The following is a 17,619-nucleotide window of genomic DNA, read 5'->3' on the forward strand; positions in this document are numbered from 1 at the left end:
ATTGCAATTATATTGATATCCGGACGTCACCTAACACTTTGACGAATGCTTAAAAAGTTTGGAAAGTTATCCGTTTCATCACCTTTGTACTTGATTAAAAGGGGGGGGGGGGCACTCCTGGAATAAAGTAAGCTTAATGGTAGTTGATGTTGAACCGATGCTGTTGCACGACTGTTAGAAATGGCGAGTTGTTTGAAAATATGTTATGTTAACATTTTTTCAAACCTTTCATTAGAATATTTCTGTAATGCTTGTTAAATAGGTCGTGGTTTTCAAAGAGTATTACAAATGAACTTTGGCGTCTAAATTGTAAGCCAGTTGTATAAAAAATGCAATCATCACATCTTCGTAATTAGACGTGAAAATTATGAGTCAAACAGGTTTTCCAAGGTCAGCAACGTTATGCTCATCAGTCTGTTGCTAGATATTCGTTCCATTTCACTTACATCATGACAGAAAATCAATCCAATACACAAAATCGCAAAACGTAATCGAGTGTGTCGAATGATTATTATTAAATCGAAATCATCATTAAACCGCATCGATCATTGAATGTGGATAACTAGTCAATTCAAATCTATTATTAATATATAATTCAGTTATAACATTTAACTACCATTTATCGGCGATGGAGCATCTTTAATAAATTTGGTTGTAAATGAAATCTTGCAATTTAAATATCATTGTGTTTTAATTATGATTAATTCAAATTTATATTGCTGAATAAATAAAACATTTTTAATAAGCATTTCCAAAATACCGATATCTATTGTATATCTTTGTCTGTGGTTAGTTTATCGATATGTTGAAATATATTTTGCTTTTTTGTAACTCTTTGATCTCGTGTATGTATTGTTACTTTATCGTGTATGACCTATCAGCAAATGGCTGTTCTGTGTGTGCTGATTTACTGCGAAATCTGATATTAATATGTTTATTACCAAAGCAATTAACGCCTTTCCTGGAAGACATAACTTCGAAAAAAGCTGTACTAATTAGACATGACACTAAAGTTACCGACGACCACTTAATCCTGCCCTAAGGATTTCATGGTGCTGTGATTATACCAAGGCAAACATTTTGTTGGACCCGGAAGTTTTAAATGTTGATCACAGATTTAGAAAATTCTACTTGTATTCCAACCTTTAGTTTAAAACGTAATGGAAAGACAGACAGGAAAAAGTCAATTATATAATAAAGAGTTGTTGGATTGCATCAACAAAATGAAAGGTAGGAAAATTCTTTATAAAGAAACAAATGGTAAAGTTTCCAATGTTTTGTTTACTAAGAGTTGAGTATTAAATATGATCATCTTCCATTGCTATACAAATCTGCAGTTAAATTTGTTTTTGTTACCTAAATTAATTTTAATGTGGCGACAACAAAACCACAAATTATTAAAAGATCCTTAAAATCCTGTCTTTTTCTGAAGATAAAATTATCCAATGTTTTCGTTTGTTTATTCTGTTTGGTAAAAAGAGTCAACAGCTTACTTATTCCGTCTTCATTTAGGTTTACATTTGATGAAGCGAGTTTCTCACTGTATTTACAAATGTCCACAAAAAGATTGAAAACAAAAACAAAAACCCCCACTTCGTTTAGCATTCAATCTCATGATCGAATTATCATAGGAAACTCTAAGCGTACGCGGGAACAAAGTTCATGTTCCGAGAACGTTACAGTTACCGGATCACTAACGACACTGACATTCTCAACTTATTTTCGTTTAACACGGAGAAACTGAATGAATAAAATAGGTAGATACTTTTTTCTGACAAACTTCTCATATTCAATACCGTCTTTCCAAATATGAAAGATTTTAGGTATTTATAACGTAATGACAGCTACTGTAACTAAAAAAATCCAGAGATTTATTGATGGCAATTATATTGATATCAGGACATCACCTAACACTTGTGACGAATGCTTAAAAAAAAGTTTGGAAAGTATTCCGTTTCATCACCTTTGTACTTGATTAAAGGGGGGCCACTCTTGAAATAAAGTAAGCTTAATGGTTGTTGATGTTGGACCGATGCTGTAGCACGACTTGTAGTAATGGCGAGTTGTTTGAAAATATGCTATGTTAACATTTCTTCAAACCTTTCATCAGGATAGTCCGGTAACGCATGTTAAATAGGTTGTGGTCATCAAAGAGTTTTACAAATGGACTTTGGCGTCAAAATATAGACGACGGCATTTCGTAGGAATTCTAAGCCAGATGAATAAAAAAAATGCAATCATATCTTCGTAATTAGACGTGAGAATTATGAGTCAAACAGGTTTCCAAGGTCAACAACGTTTTGCTCATTAGTCTGTTGCTAGATATTCGTTCCATTTCATTTACATCATGACAGAAAAAAAAACATCAAATACACAAAATCGCATCAACGTAATCGAGTGTGTCGAATGATTATTATTAAATCGAAATCATCATTAAAACGCATTGATCACTGATCATTATATTAAAACAATTATTACATTTCATAAATTTGGTTGTAAACCAAATCTTGCAATTTAAAATATTATTACAAATCAATAATGTGTTTTTATTATCATTAATTCAAACTTATATTGCTGAATAAATAGGACATTTTTATTAATCATTTCCAAAAGTCCTCACCATAATTATTATCAAAACAATTTTCCTACTATCTGGAAGTAATACCATTCAGTGGAAATCGACATGACACTAAATTTACCGCAGACCACTTGTTCATTACTGATACATTGTTAACATTTCAAAGCTAGTCCCGACGTCTGAATAGGCTAATTACTAGCTTTATCTACCTGTTAAAAAAACCTATATGTATTAAGTAAAGTTGTCAGTTAATTCACAGTTATTTCTGTGATATATTGTCCAAGGGATCGATCTGAAAATTATATAAATTGGCTCTAAATCCTGCTCAAAGGATTCCATGGTGCTGTGATTATACCAAGGCAAACATTTTGTTGGACCCTGAAGTTTTACATGTGGATCACAGATTTAGAAAATTATATTTGTATTCCAACCTTTAGTTTAAAACGTAATTGTATATTTCACAAAGCAAACACAGAATTTCATATATAATTTCTTAGTAATCAAAAGATTCAGAAATCAGTTGATTAAACTCATACAAATTTGTTTCTAAGCAGAAAATTTAGTGAATAACAGTGATTGATTAAGAAAACATTTATATAGTATGGAAAGACAGGAAAAAGTCAATTATGTAATAAAGAGTTGTTGGATTGCATCAACAAAATGAAAGGTAGGAAAATTCTTTATAAAGAAACAAATGGTAAAGTTTCCAATGTTTTGTTTACTAAGAGTTGAGTATTAAATATGATCATCTTCCATTGCTATACGATGTCGTCATATACCATCGTTTAATTAATAACATACTGATCAGAGATGGACGGCCGTCAGACCTTTTTTTTCTGTAAATCAGCTTTCTTTCGCGGCTATCATATTTCGCGTTTTTCATTTCAAAAACAAATTTGCAGAAAAAAAATGAAAATACATTATAATATATTTCGGGACAAAGTAATTTGTGGAGATAAACTTAGTAAAATAGTAAATTGCACGCAAGAGATTTTAGTTTACTGTAATGTTTTCATTTTTGATAATCTGAATCACAGCTGTAAATAATAGAACATTTTCGTGATAGTGAAATAAAATCGAACAAATGCGAATAGTTATATTCACGTCTGTTCAATTTTATTCGATGGCAATTTAAATACAGCTGTTTATTTGACAATGGGAAAAAATTAATCACATTGCCCCCAAAACTATCTGGGTAAGAAAAACATCTGTAAATATTTTACAAAATCTGCGAATATTTTCGAACAGACCGAAATAAATAAAAAGCAATTCATGAAATATTTAATTTATGATACTGTATTAATGTATTTTCTATCAAACTTTTAATATCATCATCGTGCACTTTAACAATTAAAATACGAAGGCGATCAATGTTATATAGGTAGACAAATATATACAGCCGAACAATGGACTACTATAATGATATATGCAATTCATAATGAATGGAACAAAACGCCGAGGGTATCATGGAATAGATGAATCGAAAATAGAACAAATGTTACGCCAGAAAAAAATATTCAATCAAAATTTTCACAGGCAGGCAGAAAATGTATTTTCCAATCGGTAAATAAGGTAGTGAAATATATTATTGCTGTGCTGAGTCATAGCAGTGGTTGAAAATATCAAAGAATCGTTTTATGATTTTGTAAGTTGGAAAGCGAATATGAGAAATAACGATTCATGATTACGTAATTATATTTGTAGTCCACTAATGTCATTACAGAAATATATATGAAGAAATATGCTTTAGGAAATTATCAGCAAGATAACGAACTAATCCTTGGATCTCACAAGATGGCGCCTGTTTGATATTTGTGTTTCTGTAACCTACTTGTAAAAGCGTTTAACTAATTATCCATATGGACATGATGTGTGTTATACATATCATTCGAAAGAAAAAATGCTGATCTACATGAAAATGTGGAGAAAACATCTTTAGCAAAATGTTTTACAATATAAATCCATGTTTATATTGAAAATTCCTCGACAAAAAATCGAATTATCGACAGAAAATTGTAAAAATATACGATTCAGGAGCATATCTAACTTTTCTCGATGAGATATTTCGAATCTCAAGACAAAAACCTAAAAGTTCATATGAAGATGATAAGTGACTATGTTTTATTAAATCAACCAGGAGTTGTTAAAGTTGGGTTAAGAAACACATATTTGTGTATCAGAGCATTGCAGTGAGAATAAAGCAAGCGCGCTGTGGGGGGTGTCTTCGACGACGTCCGAGCAAAATACGTAAACAGGCGGTTTTTCAAAATTTTTGTCATTCTCACTGATACCACGGTACAGGAAGGCTATCCAACGCATCACCATGAGCGCCGCACCAGCTTCTCCAGCCAAGAAAGCCAAGAAGGCAACCAAGCCAAAGGCTCCAGCAGCCCACCCTACTTATGCTGCGATGATTGCTGCAGCTATCACCGCCCTGAAGGAAAGAAATGGTTCTTCAAGAATCGCCATTAAGAAGTACGTCCTGGCTAACTACAAGGTCGCCGATGACAACAAAACCAAAGCCGCATTAAACACTGCACTGAAGAATGGCGCCGAAGACACAAAGCAACACTCAAGGCTGTTAAAGGATCATTCAAGCTCGCAGAAAAGCCCAAGGCAGCCAAGAAAGCCGCACCCAAGAAAGAAAAGAGCCAAAGAAGGCTGCAGCAGCTAAGCCAAAGAAAGCAAAGAGTCCCAAGAAAGCTAAGAAGCCAGCAGCAGCTAAGAAGCCAGCAGCAGCTAAGAAGCCAGCAGCAGACTCCCAAGAAGGCCAAGAAACCAGCAGCTAAAAAAACCAGCAGCTAAAAAGCCAGCCACTAAGAAAGCAGCCAAGAAGCCCGCCAAGAAGTAAACACTTCTTATCACCTGGTCATGATTGACCATTTCACCATAAAAGTCCTTATCAGGACTACCCATATCACTCAAAAAGTCCCCGATGATATCTCGAGAATATACGCATTTTATTTCAGCTGAAGCCGTTATCCGGCATTCGCTTTATAGAACGTATTTGCTTATTAAGCACAGGAAATCAATTATTTTATTTTCGATCATAGAAAGCATACTTATTCAGACCTAATATACAAAAAGTAAAAGTGCTTACACAACCTGTTTACAAGTTTATATAGGTGTCCTTACACACGTAAAACAAACTGATTCTCTCTGGTGTTTATAATCTGCCCGAAAGCTTGGATTTTGGCAGCACCTAACTGTCAATACATTAGGTAAGACAAACTTGACCTCAGGCTGTTGTCATGTCAACTGTTTGATAAGTGAACCAGATCAGGTCAGGCTATTTATTCCTTTGCCTTTGATGAAACGGGTATTGTGTATATGTTCTCTCTGTAAAGTTTTATTGTTAATTAAGCTTTTGTTTTTACCTGAATAGAATTTCGGTTAACATCTCATGATATAACCGAATAGTTTCATATAGCGTACTACAGAATAAGCCATTAAAAGGTAATTTTATGAATGCCAGCCGCTATACAAATCTGCAGTTAAATTTGTTTTTGTTACCTAAATTAATTTTAATGTGGCGACAACAAAACCACAAATTATTAAAAGATCCTTAAAATCCTGTCTTTTTCTGAAGATAAAATTATCCAATGTTTTCGTTTGTTTATTCTGTTTGGTAAAAGAGTCAACAGCTTACTTATTCCGTCTTCATTTAGGTTTACATTTGATGAAGCGAGTTTCTCACTGTATTTACAAATGTCCACAAAAAGATTGAAAACAAAAACAAAAACCCCCACTTCGTTTAGCATTCAATCTCATGATCGAATTATCATAGGAAACTCTAAGCGTACGCGGGAACAAAGTTCATGTTCCGAGAACGTTACAGTTACCGGATCACTAACGACACTGACATTCTCAACTTATTTTCGTTTAACACGGAGAAACTGAATGAATAAAATAGGTAGATACTTTTTCTGACAAACTTCTCATATTCAATACCGTCTTTCCAAATATGAAAGATTTTAGGTATTTATAACGTAATGACAGCTACTGTAACTAAAAAAATCCAGAGATTTATTGATGGCAATTATATTGATATCAGGACATCACCTAACACTTGTGACGAATGCTTAAAAAAAGTTTGGAAAGTATTCCGTTTCATCACCTTTGTACTTGATTAAAGGGGGGCCACTCTTGAAATAAAGTAAGCTTAATGGTTGTTGATGTTGGACCGATGCTGTAGCACGACTTGTAGTAATGGCGAGTTGTTTGAAAATATGCTATGTTAACATTTCTTCAAACCTTTCATCAGGATAGTCCGGTAACGCATGTTAAATAGGTTGTGGTCATCAAAGAGTTTTACAAATGGACTTTGGCGTCAAAATATAGACGACGGCATTTCGTAGGAATTCTAAGCCAGATGAATAAAAAAAATGCAATCATATCTTCGTAATTAGACGTGAGAATTATGAGTCAAACAGGTTTCCAAGGTCAACAACGTTTTGCTCATTAGTCTGTTGCTAGATATTCGTTCCATTTCACTTACATCATGACAGAAAAAAAAACATCAAATACACAAAATCGCATCAACGTAATCGAGTGTGTCGAATGATTATTATTAAATCGAAATCATCATTAAAACGCATTGATCACTGATCATTATATTAAAACAATTATTACATTTCATAAATTTGGTTGTAAACCAAATCTTGCGATTTAAATATTATTACAAATCAATAATGTGTTTTTATTATCATTAATTCAAACTTATATTGCTGAATAAATAGAACATTTTTATTAATCATTTCCAAAAGTCCTCACCATGATTATTATCAAAACAATTTTCCTACTATCTGGAAGTAATACCATTCAGTGGAAATCGACATGACACTAAATTTACCGCAGACCACTTGTTCATTACTGATACATTGTTAACATTTCAAAGCTAGTCCCGACGTCTGAATAGGCTAATTACTAGCTTTATCTACCTGTTAAAAAAACCTATATGTATTAAGTAAAGTTGTCAGTTAATTCACACAGTTATTTCTGTGATATATTGTCCAAGGGATCGATCTGAAAATTATATAAATTGGCTCTAAATCCTGCTCAAAGGATTCCATGGTGCTGTGATTATACCAAGGCAAACATTTTGTTGGACCCTGAAGTTTTACATGTGGATCACAGATTTAGAAAATTATATTTGTATTCCAACCTTTAGTTTAAAACGTAATTGTATATTTCACAAAGCAAACACAGAATTCATATATAATTTCTTAGTAATCAAAAGATTCAGAAATCAGTTGATTAAACTCATACAAATTTGTTTCTAAGCAGAAAATTTAGTGAATAACAGTGATTGATTAAGAAAACATTTATAGTATGGAAAGACAGGAAAAAGTCAATTATGTAATAAAGAGTTGTTGGATTGCATCAACAAAATGAAAGGTAGGAAAATTCTTTATAAAGAAACAAATGGTAAAGTTTCCAATGTTTTGTTTACTAAGAGTTGAGTATTAAATATGATCATCTTCCATTCCTATCGATGTCGTCATATACCATCGTTTAATTAATAACATACTGATCAGAGATGGACGGCCGTCAGACCTTTTTTTCTGTAAATCAGCTTTCTTTCGCGGCTATCATATTTCGCGTTTTTCATTTCAAAACAAATTTGCAGAAAAAAATGAAAATACATTATAATATATTTCGGGACAAAGTAATTTGTGGAGATAAACTTAGTAAAATAGTAAATTGCACGCAAGAGATTTTAGTTTACTGTAATGTTTTCATTTTTGATAATCTGAATCACAGCTGTAAATAATAGAACATTTTCGTGATAGTGAAATAAAATCAAACAAATGCGAATAGTTATATTCACGTCTGTTCAATTTTATTAGATGGCAATTTAAATACAGCTGTTTATTTGACAATGGGAAAAAAATTAATCACATTGCCCCCAAAACTATCTGGGTAAGAAAAACATCTGTAAATATTTTACAAAATCTGCGAATATTTTCGAACAGACCGAAATAAATAAAAAGCAATTCATGAAATATTTAATTTATGATACTGTATTAATGTATTTTCTATCAAACTTTTAATATCATCATCGTGCACTTTAACAATTAAAATACGAAGGCGATCAATGTTATATAGGTAGACAAATATATATACAGCCGAACAATGGACTACTATAATGATATATGCAATTCATAATGAATGGAACAAAACGCCGAGGGTATCATGGAATAGATGAATCGAAAATAGAACAAATGTTACGCCAGAAAAAAATATTCAATCAAAATTTTCACAGGCAGGCAGAAAATGTATTTTCCAATCGGTAAATAAGGTAGTGAAATATATTATTGCTGTGCTGAGTCATAGCAGTGGTTGAAAATATCAAAGAATCGTTTTATGATTTTGTAAGTTGGAAAGCGAATATGAGAAATAACGATTCATGATACGTAATTATATTTGTAGTCCACTAATGTCATTACAGAAATATATATGAAGAAATATGCTTTAGGAAATTATCAGCAAGATAACGAACTAATCCTTGGATCTCACAAGATGGCGCCTGTTTGATATTTGTGTTTCTGTAACCTACTTGTAAAAGCGTTTAACTAATTATCCATATGGACATGATGTGTGTTATACATATCATTCGAAAGAAAAAATGCTGATCTACATGAAAATGTGGAGAAAACATCTTTAGCAAAATGTTTTACAATATAAATCCATGTTTATATTGAAAATTCCTCGACAAAAAATCGAATTATCGACAGAAAATTGTAAAAATATACGATTCAGGAGCATATCTAACTTTTCTCGATGAGATATTTCGAATCTCAAGACAAAAACCTAAAAGTTCATATGAAGATGATAAGTGACTATGTTTTATTAAATCAACCAGGAGTTGTTAAAGTTGGGTTAAGAAACACATATTTGTGTATCAGAGCATTGCAGTGAGAATAAAGCAAGCGCGCTGTGGGGGGTGTCTTCGACGACGTCCGAGCAAAATACGTAAACAGGCGGTTTTTCAAAATTTTTGTCATTCTCACTGATACCACGGTACAGGAAGGCTATCCAACGCATCACCATGAGCGCCGCACCAGCTTCTCCAGCCAAGAAAGCCAAGAAGGCAACCAAGCCAAAGGCTCCAGCAGCCCACCCTACTTATGCTGCGATGATTGCTGCAGCTATCACCGCCCTGAAGGAAAGAAATGGTTCTTCAAGAATCGCCATTAAGAAGTACGTCCTGGCTAACTACAAGGTCGCCGATGACAACAAAACCAAAGCCGCATTAAACACTGCACTGAAGAATGGCGTGAAAAAGGAAACACTCAAGGCTGTTAAAGGATCATTCAAGCTCGCAGAAAAGCCCAAGGCAGCCAAGAAAGCCGCACCCAAGAAAGAAAAGAAGCCAAAGAAGGCTGCAGCAGCTAAGCCAAAGAAAGCAAAGAGTCCCAAGAAAGCTAAGAAGCCAGCAGCAGCTAAGAAGCCAGCAGCAGCCAAGCCTAAGAAAGCCAAGACTCCCAAGAAGGCCAAGAAACCAGCAGCTAAAAAACCAGCAGCTAAAAAGCCAGCCACTAAGAAAGCAGCCAAGAAGCCCGCCAAGAAGTAAACACTTCTTATCACCTGGTCATGATTGACCATTTCACCATAAAAGTCCTTATCAGGACTACCCATATCACTCAAAAAGTCCCCGATGATATCTCGAGAATATACGCATTTTATTTCAGCTGAAGCCGTTATCCGGCATTCGCTTTATAGAACGTATTTGCTTATTAAGCACAGGAAATCAATTATTTTATTTTCGATCATAGAAAGCATACTTATTCAGACCTAATATACAAAAAGTAAAAGTGCTTACACAACCTGTTTACAAGTTTATATAGGTGTCCTTACACACGTAAAACAAACTGATTCTCTCTGGTGTTTATAATCTGCCCGAAAGCTTGGATTTTGGCAGCACCTAACTGTCAATACATTAGGTAAGACAAACTTGACCTCAGGCTGTTGTCATGTCAACTGTTTGATAAGTGAACCAGATCAGGTCAGGCTATTTATTCCTTTGCCTTTGATGAAACGGGTATTGTGTATATGTTCTCTCTGTAAAGTTTTATTGTTAATTAAGCTTTTGTTTTTACCTGAATAGAATTTCGGTTAACATCTCATGATATAACCGAATAGTTTCATATAGCGTACTACAGAATAAGCCATTAAAAGGTAATTTTATGAATGCCAGCCGCTATACAAATCTGCAGTTAAATTTGTTTTTGTTACCTAAATTAATTTTAATGTGGCGACAACAAAACCACAAATTATTATTAAAAGATCCTTAAAATCCTGTCTTTTTCTGAAGATAAAATTATCCAATGTTTTCGTTTGTTTATTCTGTTTGGTAAAAGAGTCAACAGCTTACTTATTCCGTCTTCATTTAGGTTTACATTTGATGAAGCGAGTTTCTCACTGTATTTACAAATGTCCACAAAAAGATTGAAAACAAAAACAAAAACCCCCACTTCGTTTAGCATTCAATCTCATGATCGAATTATCATAGGAAACTCTAAGCGTACGCGGGAACAAAGTTCATGTTCCGAGAACGTTACAGTTACCGGATCACTAACGACACTGACATTCTCAACTTATTTTCGTTTAACACGGAGAAACTGAATGAATAAAATAGGTAGATACTTTTTCTGACAAACTTCTCATATTCAATACCGTCTTTCCAAATATGAAAGATTTTAGGTATTTATAACGTAATGACAGCTACTGTAACTAAAAAAATCCAGAGATTTATTGATGGCAATTATATTGATATCAGGACATCACCTAACACTTGTGACGAATGCTTAAAAAAAGTTTGGAAAGTATTCCGTTTCATCACCTTTGTACTTGATTAAAGGGGGGCCACTCTTGAAATAAAGTAAGCTTAATGGTTGTTGATGTTGGACCGATGCTGTAGCACGACTTGTAGTAATGGCGAGTTGTTTGAAAATATGCTATGTTAACATTTCTTCAAACCTTTCATCAGGATAGTCCGGTAACGCATGTTAAATAGGTTGTGGTCATCAAAGAGTTTTACAAATGGACTTTGGCGTCAAAATATAGACGACGACGGCATTTCGTAGGAATTCTAAGCCAGATGAATAAAAAAAATGCAATCATATCTTCGTAATTAGACGTGAGAATTATGAGTCAAACAGGTTTCCAAGGTCAACAACGTTTTGCTCATTAGTCTGTTGCTAGATATTCGTTCCATTTCACTTACATCATGACAGAAAAAAAACATCAAATACACAAAATCGCATCAACGTAATCGAGTGTGTCGAATGATTATTATTAAATCGAAATCATCATTAAAACGCATTGATCACTGATCATTATATTAAAACAATTATTACATTTCATAAATTTGGTTGTAAACCAAATCTTGCGATTTAAATATTATTACAAATCAATAATGTGTTTTTATTATCATTAATTCAAACTTATATTGCTGAATAAATAGAACATTTTTATTAATCATTTCCAAAAGTCCTCACCATGATTATTATCAAAACAATTTTCCTACTATCTGGAAGTAATACCATTCAGTGGAAATCGACATGACACTAAATTTACCGCAGACCACTTGTTCATTACTGATACATTGTTAACATTTCAAAGCTAGTCCCGACGTCTGAATAGGCTAATTACTAGCTTTATCTACCTGTTAAAAAACCTAAATGGATTAAGTAAAGTTGTCAGTTAATTCACACAGTTATTTCTGTGATATATTGTCCAAGGGATCGATCTGAAAATTATATAAATTGGCTCTAAATCCTGCTCAAAGGATTCCATGGTGCTGTGATTATACCAAGGCAAACATTTTGTTGGACCCTGAAGTTTTACATGTGGATCACAGATTTAGAAAATTATATTTGTATTCCAACCTTTAGTTTAAAACGTAATTGTATATTTCACAAAGCAAACACAGAATTCATATATAATTTCTTAGTAATCAAAAGATTCAGAAATCAGTTGATTAAACTCATACAAATTTGTTTCTAAGCAGAAAATTTAGTGAATAACAGTGATTGATTAAGAAAACATTTATAGTATGGAAAGACAGGAAAAAGTCAATTATGTAATAAAGAGTTGTTGGATTGCATCAACAAAATGAAAGGTAGGAAAATTCTTTATAAAGAAACAAATGGTAAAGTTTCCAATGTTTTGTTTACTAAGAGTTGAGTATTAAATATGATCATCTTCCATTCCTATCGATGTCGTCATATACCATCGTTTAATTAATAACATACTGATCAGAGATGGACGGCCGTCAGACCTTTTTTTCTGTAAATCAGCTTTCTTTCGCGGCTATCATATTTCGCGTTTTTCATTTCAAAACAAATTTGCAGAAAAAAATGAAAATACATTATAATTATTTCGGGACAAAGTAATTTGTGGAGATAAACTTAGTAAAAAAGTAAATTGCACGCAAGAGATTTTAGTTTACTGTAATGTTTTCATTTTTGATAATCTGAATCACAGCTGTAAATAATAGAACATTTTCGTGATAGTGAAATAAAATCGAACAAATGCGAATAGTTATATTCACGTCTGTTCAATTTTATTCGATGGCAATTTAAATACAGCTGTTTATTTGACAATGGGAAAAAAATTAATCACATTGCCCCCAAAACTATCTGGGTAAGAAAAACATCTGTAAATACTTTACAAAATCTGCGAATAGACCGAAATAAATAAAAAGCAATTCGTTAAAATATTTAATTTATGATACTGTATTAATGTATTTTCTATCAAATTTTTAATATCATCATCGTGCACTTTAACAATTAAAATACGAAGGCGATCAATGTTATATAGGTAGACAAATATATACAGCCGAACAATGGACTACTATAATGATATATGCAATTCATAATGAATGGAACAAAACGCCGAGGGTATCATGGAATAGATGAATCGAAAATAGAACAAATGTTACGCCAGAAAAAAATATTCAATCAAAATTTTCACAGGCAGGCAGAAAATGTATTTTCCAATCGGTAAATAAGGTAGTGAAATATATTATTGCTGTGCTGAGTCATAGCAGTGGTTGAAAATATCAAAGAATCGTTTTATGATTTTGTAAGTTGGAAAGCGAATATGAGAAATAACGATTCATGATACGTAATTATATTTGTAGTCCACTAATGTCATTACAGAAATATATATGAAGAAATATGCTTTAGGAAATTATCAGCAAGATAACGAACTAATCCTTGGATCTCACAAGATGGCGCCTGTTTGATATTTGTGTTTCTGTAACCTACTTGTAAAAGCGTTTAACTAATTATCCATATGGACATGATGTGTGTTATACATATCATTCGAAAGAAAAAATGCTGATCTACATGAAAATGTGGAGAAAACATCTTTAGCAAAATGTTTTACAATATAAATCCATGTTTATATTGAAAATTCCTCGACAAAAAATCGAATTATCGACAGAAAATTGTAAAAATATACGATTCAGGAGCATATCTAACTTTTCTCGATGAGATATTTCGAATCTCAAGACAAAAACCTAAAAGTTCATATGAAGATGATAAGTGACTATGTTTTATTAAATCAACCAGGAGTTGTTAAAGTTGGGTTAAGAAACACATATTTGTGTATCAGAGCATTGCAGTGAGAATAAAGCAAGCGCGCTGTGGGGGGTGTCTTCGACGACGTCCGAGCAAAATACGTAAACAGGCGGTTTTTCAAAATTTTTGTCATTCTCACTGATACCACGGTACAGGAAGGCTATCCAACGCATCACCATGAGCGCCGCACCAGCTTCTCCAGCCAAGAAAGCCAAGAAGGCAACCAAGCCAAAGGCTCCAGCAGCCCACCCTACTTATGCTGCGATGATTGCTGCAGCTATCACCGCCCTGAAGGAAAGAAATGGTTCTTCAAGAATCGCCATTAAGAAGTACGTCCTGGCTAACTACAAGGTCGCCGATGACAACAAAACCAAAGCCGCATTAAACACTGCACTGAAGAATGGCGTGAAAAAGGAAACACTCAAGGCTGTTAAAGGATCATTCAAGCTCGCAGAAAAGCCCAAGGCAGCCAAGAAAGCCGCACCCAAGAAAGAAAAGAAGCCAAAGAAGGCTGCAGCAGCTAAGCCAAAGAAAGCAAAGAGTCCCAAGAAAGCTAAGAAGCCAGCAGCAGCTAAGAAGCCAGCAGCAGCCAAGCCTAAGAAAGCCAAGACTCCCAAGAAGGCCAAGAAACCAGCAGCTAAAAAACCAGCAGCTAAAAAGCCAGCCACTAAGAAAGCAGCCAAGAAGCCCGCCAAGAAGTAAACACTTCTTATCACCTGGTCATGATTGACCATTTCACCATAAAAGTCCTTATCAGGACTACCCATATCACTCAAAAAGTCCCCGATGATATCTCGAGAATATACGCATTTTATTTCAGCTGAAGCCGTTATCCGGCATTCGCTTTATAGAACGTATTTGCTTATTAAGCACAGGAAATCAATTATTTTATTTTCGATCATAGAAAGCATACTTATTCAGACCTAATATACAAAAAGTAAAAGTGCTTACACAACCTGTTTACAAGTTTATATAGGTGTCCTTACACACGTAAAACAAACTGATTCTCTCTGGTGTTTATAATCTGCCCGAAAGCTTGGATTTTGGCAGCACCTAACTGTCAATACATTAGGTAAGACAAACTTGACCTCAGGCTGTTGTCATGTCAACTGTTTGATAAGTGAACCAGATCAGGTCAGGCTATTTATTCCTTTGCCTTTGATGAAACGGGTATTGTGTATATGTTCTCTCTGTAAAGTTTTATTGTTAATTAAGCTTTTTGTTTTTACCTGAATAGAATTTCGGTTAACATCTCATGATATAACCGAATAGTTTCATATAGCGTACTACAGAATAAGCCATTAAAAGGTAATTTTATGAATGCCAGCCGCTATACAAATCTGCAGTTAAATTTGTTTTTGTTACCTAAATTAATTTTAATGTGGCGACAACAAAACCACAAATTATTAAAAGATCCTTAAAATCCTGTCTTTTTCTGAAGATAAAATTATCCAATGTTTTCGTTTGTTTATTCTGTTTGGTAAAAGAGTCAACAGCTTACTTATTCCGTCTTCATTTAGGTTTACATTTGATGAAGCGAGTTTCTCACTGTATTTACAAATGTCCACAAAAAGATTGAAAACAAAAAAACAAAAACAAAAAAACCCACTTCGTTTAGCATTCAATCTCATGATCGAATTATCATAGGAAACTCTAAGCGTACGCGGGAACAAAGTTCATGTTCCGAGAACGTTACAGTTACCGGATCACTAACGACACTGACATTCTCAACTTATTTTCGTTTAACACGGAGAAACTGAATGAATAAAATAGGTAGATACTTTTTCTGACAAACTTCTCATATTCAATACCGTCTTTCCAAATATGAAAGATTTTAGGTATTTATAACGTAATGACAGCTACTGTAACTAAAAAAAATCCAGAGATTTATTGATGGCAATTATATTGATATCAGGACATCACCTAACACTTGTGACGAATGCTTAAAAAAAGTTTGGAAAGTATTCCGTTTCATCACCTTTGTACTTGATTAAAGGGGGGCCACTCTTGAAATAAAGTAAGCTTAATGGTTGTTGATGTTGGACCGATGCTGTAGCACGACTTGTAGTAATGGCGAGTTGTTTGAAAATATGCTATGTTAACATTTCTTCAAACCTTTCATCAGGATAGTCCGGTAACGCATGTTAAATAGGTTGTGGTCATCAAAGAGTTTTACAAATGGACTTTGGCGTCAAAATATAGACGACGGCATTTCGTAGGAATTCTAAGCCAGATGAATAAAAAAAAATGCAATCATATCTTCGTAATTAGACGTGAGAATTATGAGTCAAAAAGGTTTCCAAGGTCAACAACGTTTTGCTCATTAGTCTGTTGCTAGATATTCGTTCCATTTCACTTACATCATGACAGAAAAAAAACATCAAATACACAAAATCGCATCAACGTAATCGAGTGTGTCGAATGATTATTATTAAATCGAAATCATCATTAAAACGCATTGAATCACTGATCATTATATTAAAACAATTATTACATTTCATAAATTTGGTTGTAAACCAAATCTTGCGATTTAAATATTATTACAAATCAATAATGTGTTTTTATTATCATTAATTCAAACTTATATTGCTGAATAAATAGAACATTTTTATTAATCATTTCCAAAAGTCCTCACCATGATTATTATCAAAACAATTTTCCTACTATCTGGAAGTAATACCATTCAGTGGAAATCGACATGACACTAAATTTACCGCAGACCACTTGTTCATTACTGATACATTGTTAACATTTCAAAGCTAGTCCCGACGTCTGAATAGGCTAATTACTAGCTTTATCTACCTGTTAAAAAACCTAAATGGATTAAGTAAAGTTGTCAGTTAATTCACACAGTTATTTCTGTGATATATTGTCCAAGGATCGATCTGAAAATTATATAAATTGGCTCTAAATCCTGCTCAAAGGATTCCATGGTGCTGTGATTATACCAAGGCAAACATTTTGTTGGACCCTGAAGTTTTACATGTGGATCACAGATTTAGAAAATTATATTTGTATTCCAACCTTTAGTTTAAAACGTAATTGTATATTTCACAAAGCAAACACAGAATTCATATATAATTTCTTAGTAATCAAAAGATTCAGAAATCAGTTGATTAAACTCATACAAATTTGTTTCTAAGCAGAAAATTTAGTGAATAACAGTGATTGATTAAGAAAACATTTATAGTATGGAAAGACAGGAAAAAGTCAATTATGTAATAAAGAGTTGTTGGATTGCATCAACAAAATGAAAGGTAGGAAAATTCTTTATAAAGAAACAAATGGTAAAGTTTCCAATGTTTTGTTTACTAAGAGTTGAGTATTAAATATGATCATCTTCCATTCCTATCGATGTCGTCATATACCATCGTTTAATTAATAACATACTGATCAGAGATGGACGGCCGTCAGACCTTTTTTTCTGTAAATCAGCTTTCTTTCGCGGCT

At 33.4% G+C, this 17,619-nt stretch overlaps 2 protein-coding genes and 1 pseudogene across 2 annotated transcripts; all 3 read left to right on the plus strand.

Moving 5' to 3' along the window:
• The first annotated feature begins 4,898 nt into the window (after positions 1-4,898).
• Positions 4,899-5,429, plus strand: LOC138319972 (histone H1-delta-like; annotated as a pseudogene).
• Positions 5,430-9,620: 4,191 nt separating this feature from the next.
• Positions 9,621-10,218, plus strand: LOC138319973 (histone H1-delta-like). The gene has a single exon (XM_069263079.1). It carries the CDS (start codon positions 9,630-9,632, stop codon positions 10,152-10,154), a length of 525 nt encoding a protein of 174 aa, XP_069119180.1. The 5' UTR covers positions 9,621-9,629; the 3' UTR covers positions 10,155-10,218.
• A 4,119-nt stretch (positions 10,219-14,337) lies between these two features.
• LOC138319974 (histone H1-delta-like) lies at positions 14,338-14,935 on the plus strand. The gene has a single exon (XM_069263080.1). It carries the CDS (start codon positions 14,347-14,349, stop codon positions 14,869-14,871), a length of 525 nt encoding a protein of 174 aa, XP_069119181.1. The 5' UTR covers positions 14,338-14,346; the 3' UTR covers positions 14,872-14,935.
• Positions 14,936-17,619: the final 2,684 nt, after the last annotated feature.

The sequence above is a fragment of the Argopecten irradians genome, chromosome 3, assembly GCF_041381155.1.
Source record: "Argopecten irradians isolate NY chromosome 3, Ai_NY, whole genome shotgun sequence".
Classification (NCBI taxonomy): domain Eukaryota; kingdom Metazoa; phylum Mollusca; class Bivalvia; order Pectinida; family Pectinidae; genus Argopecten; species Argopecten irradians.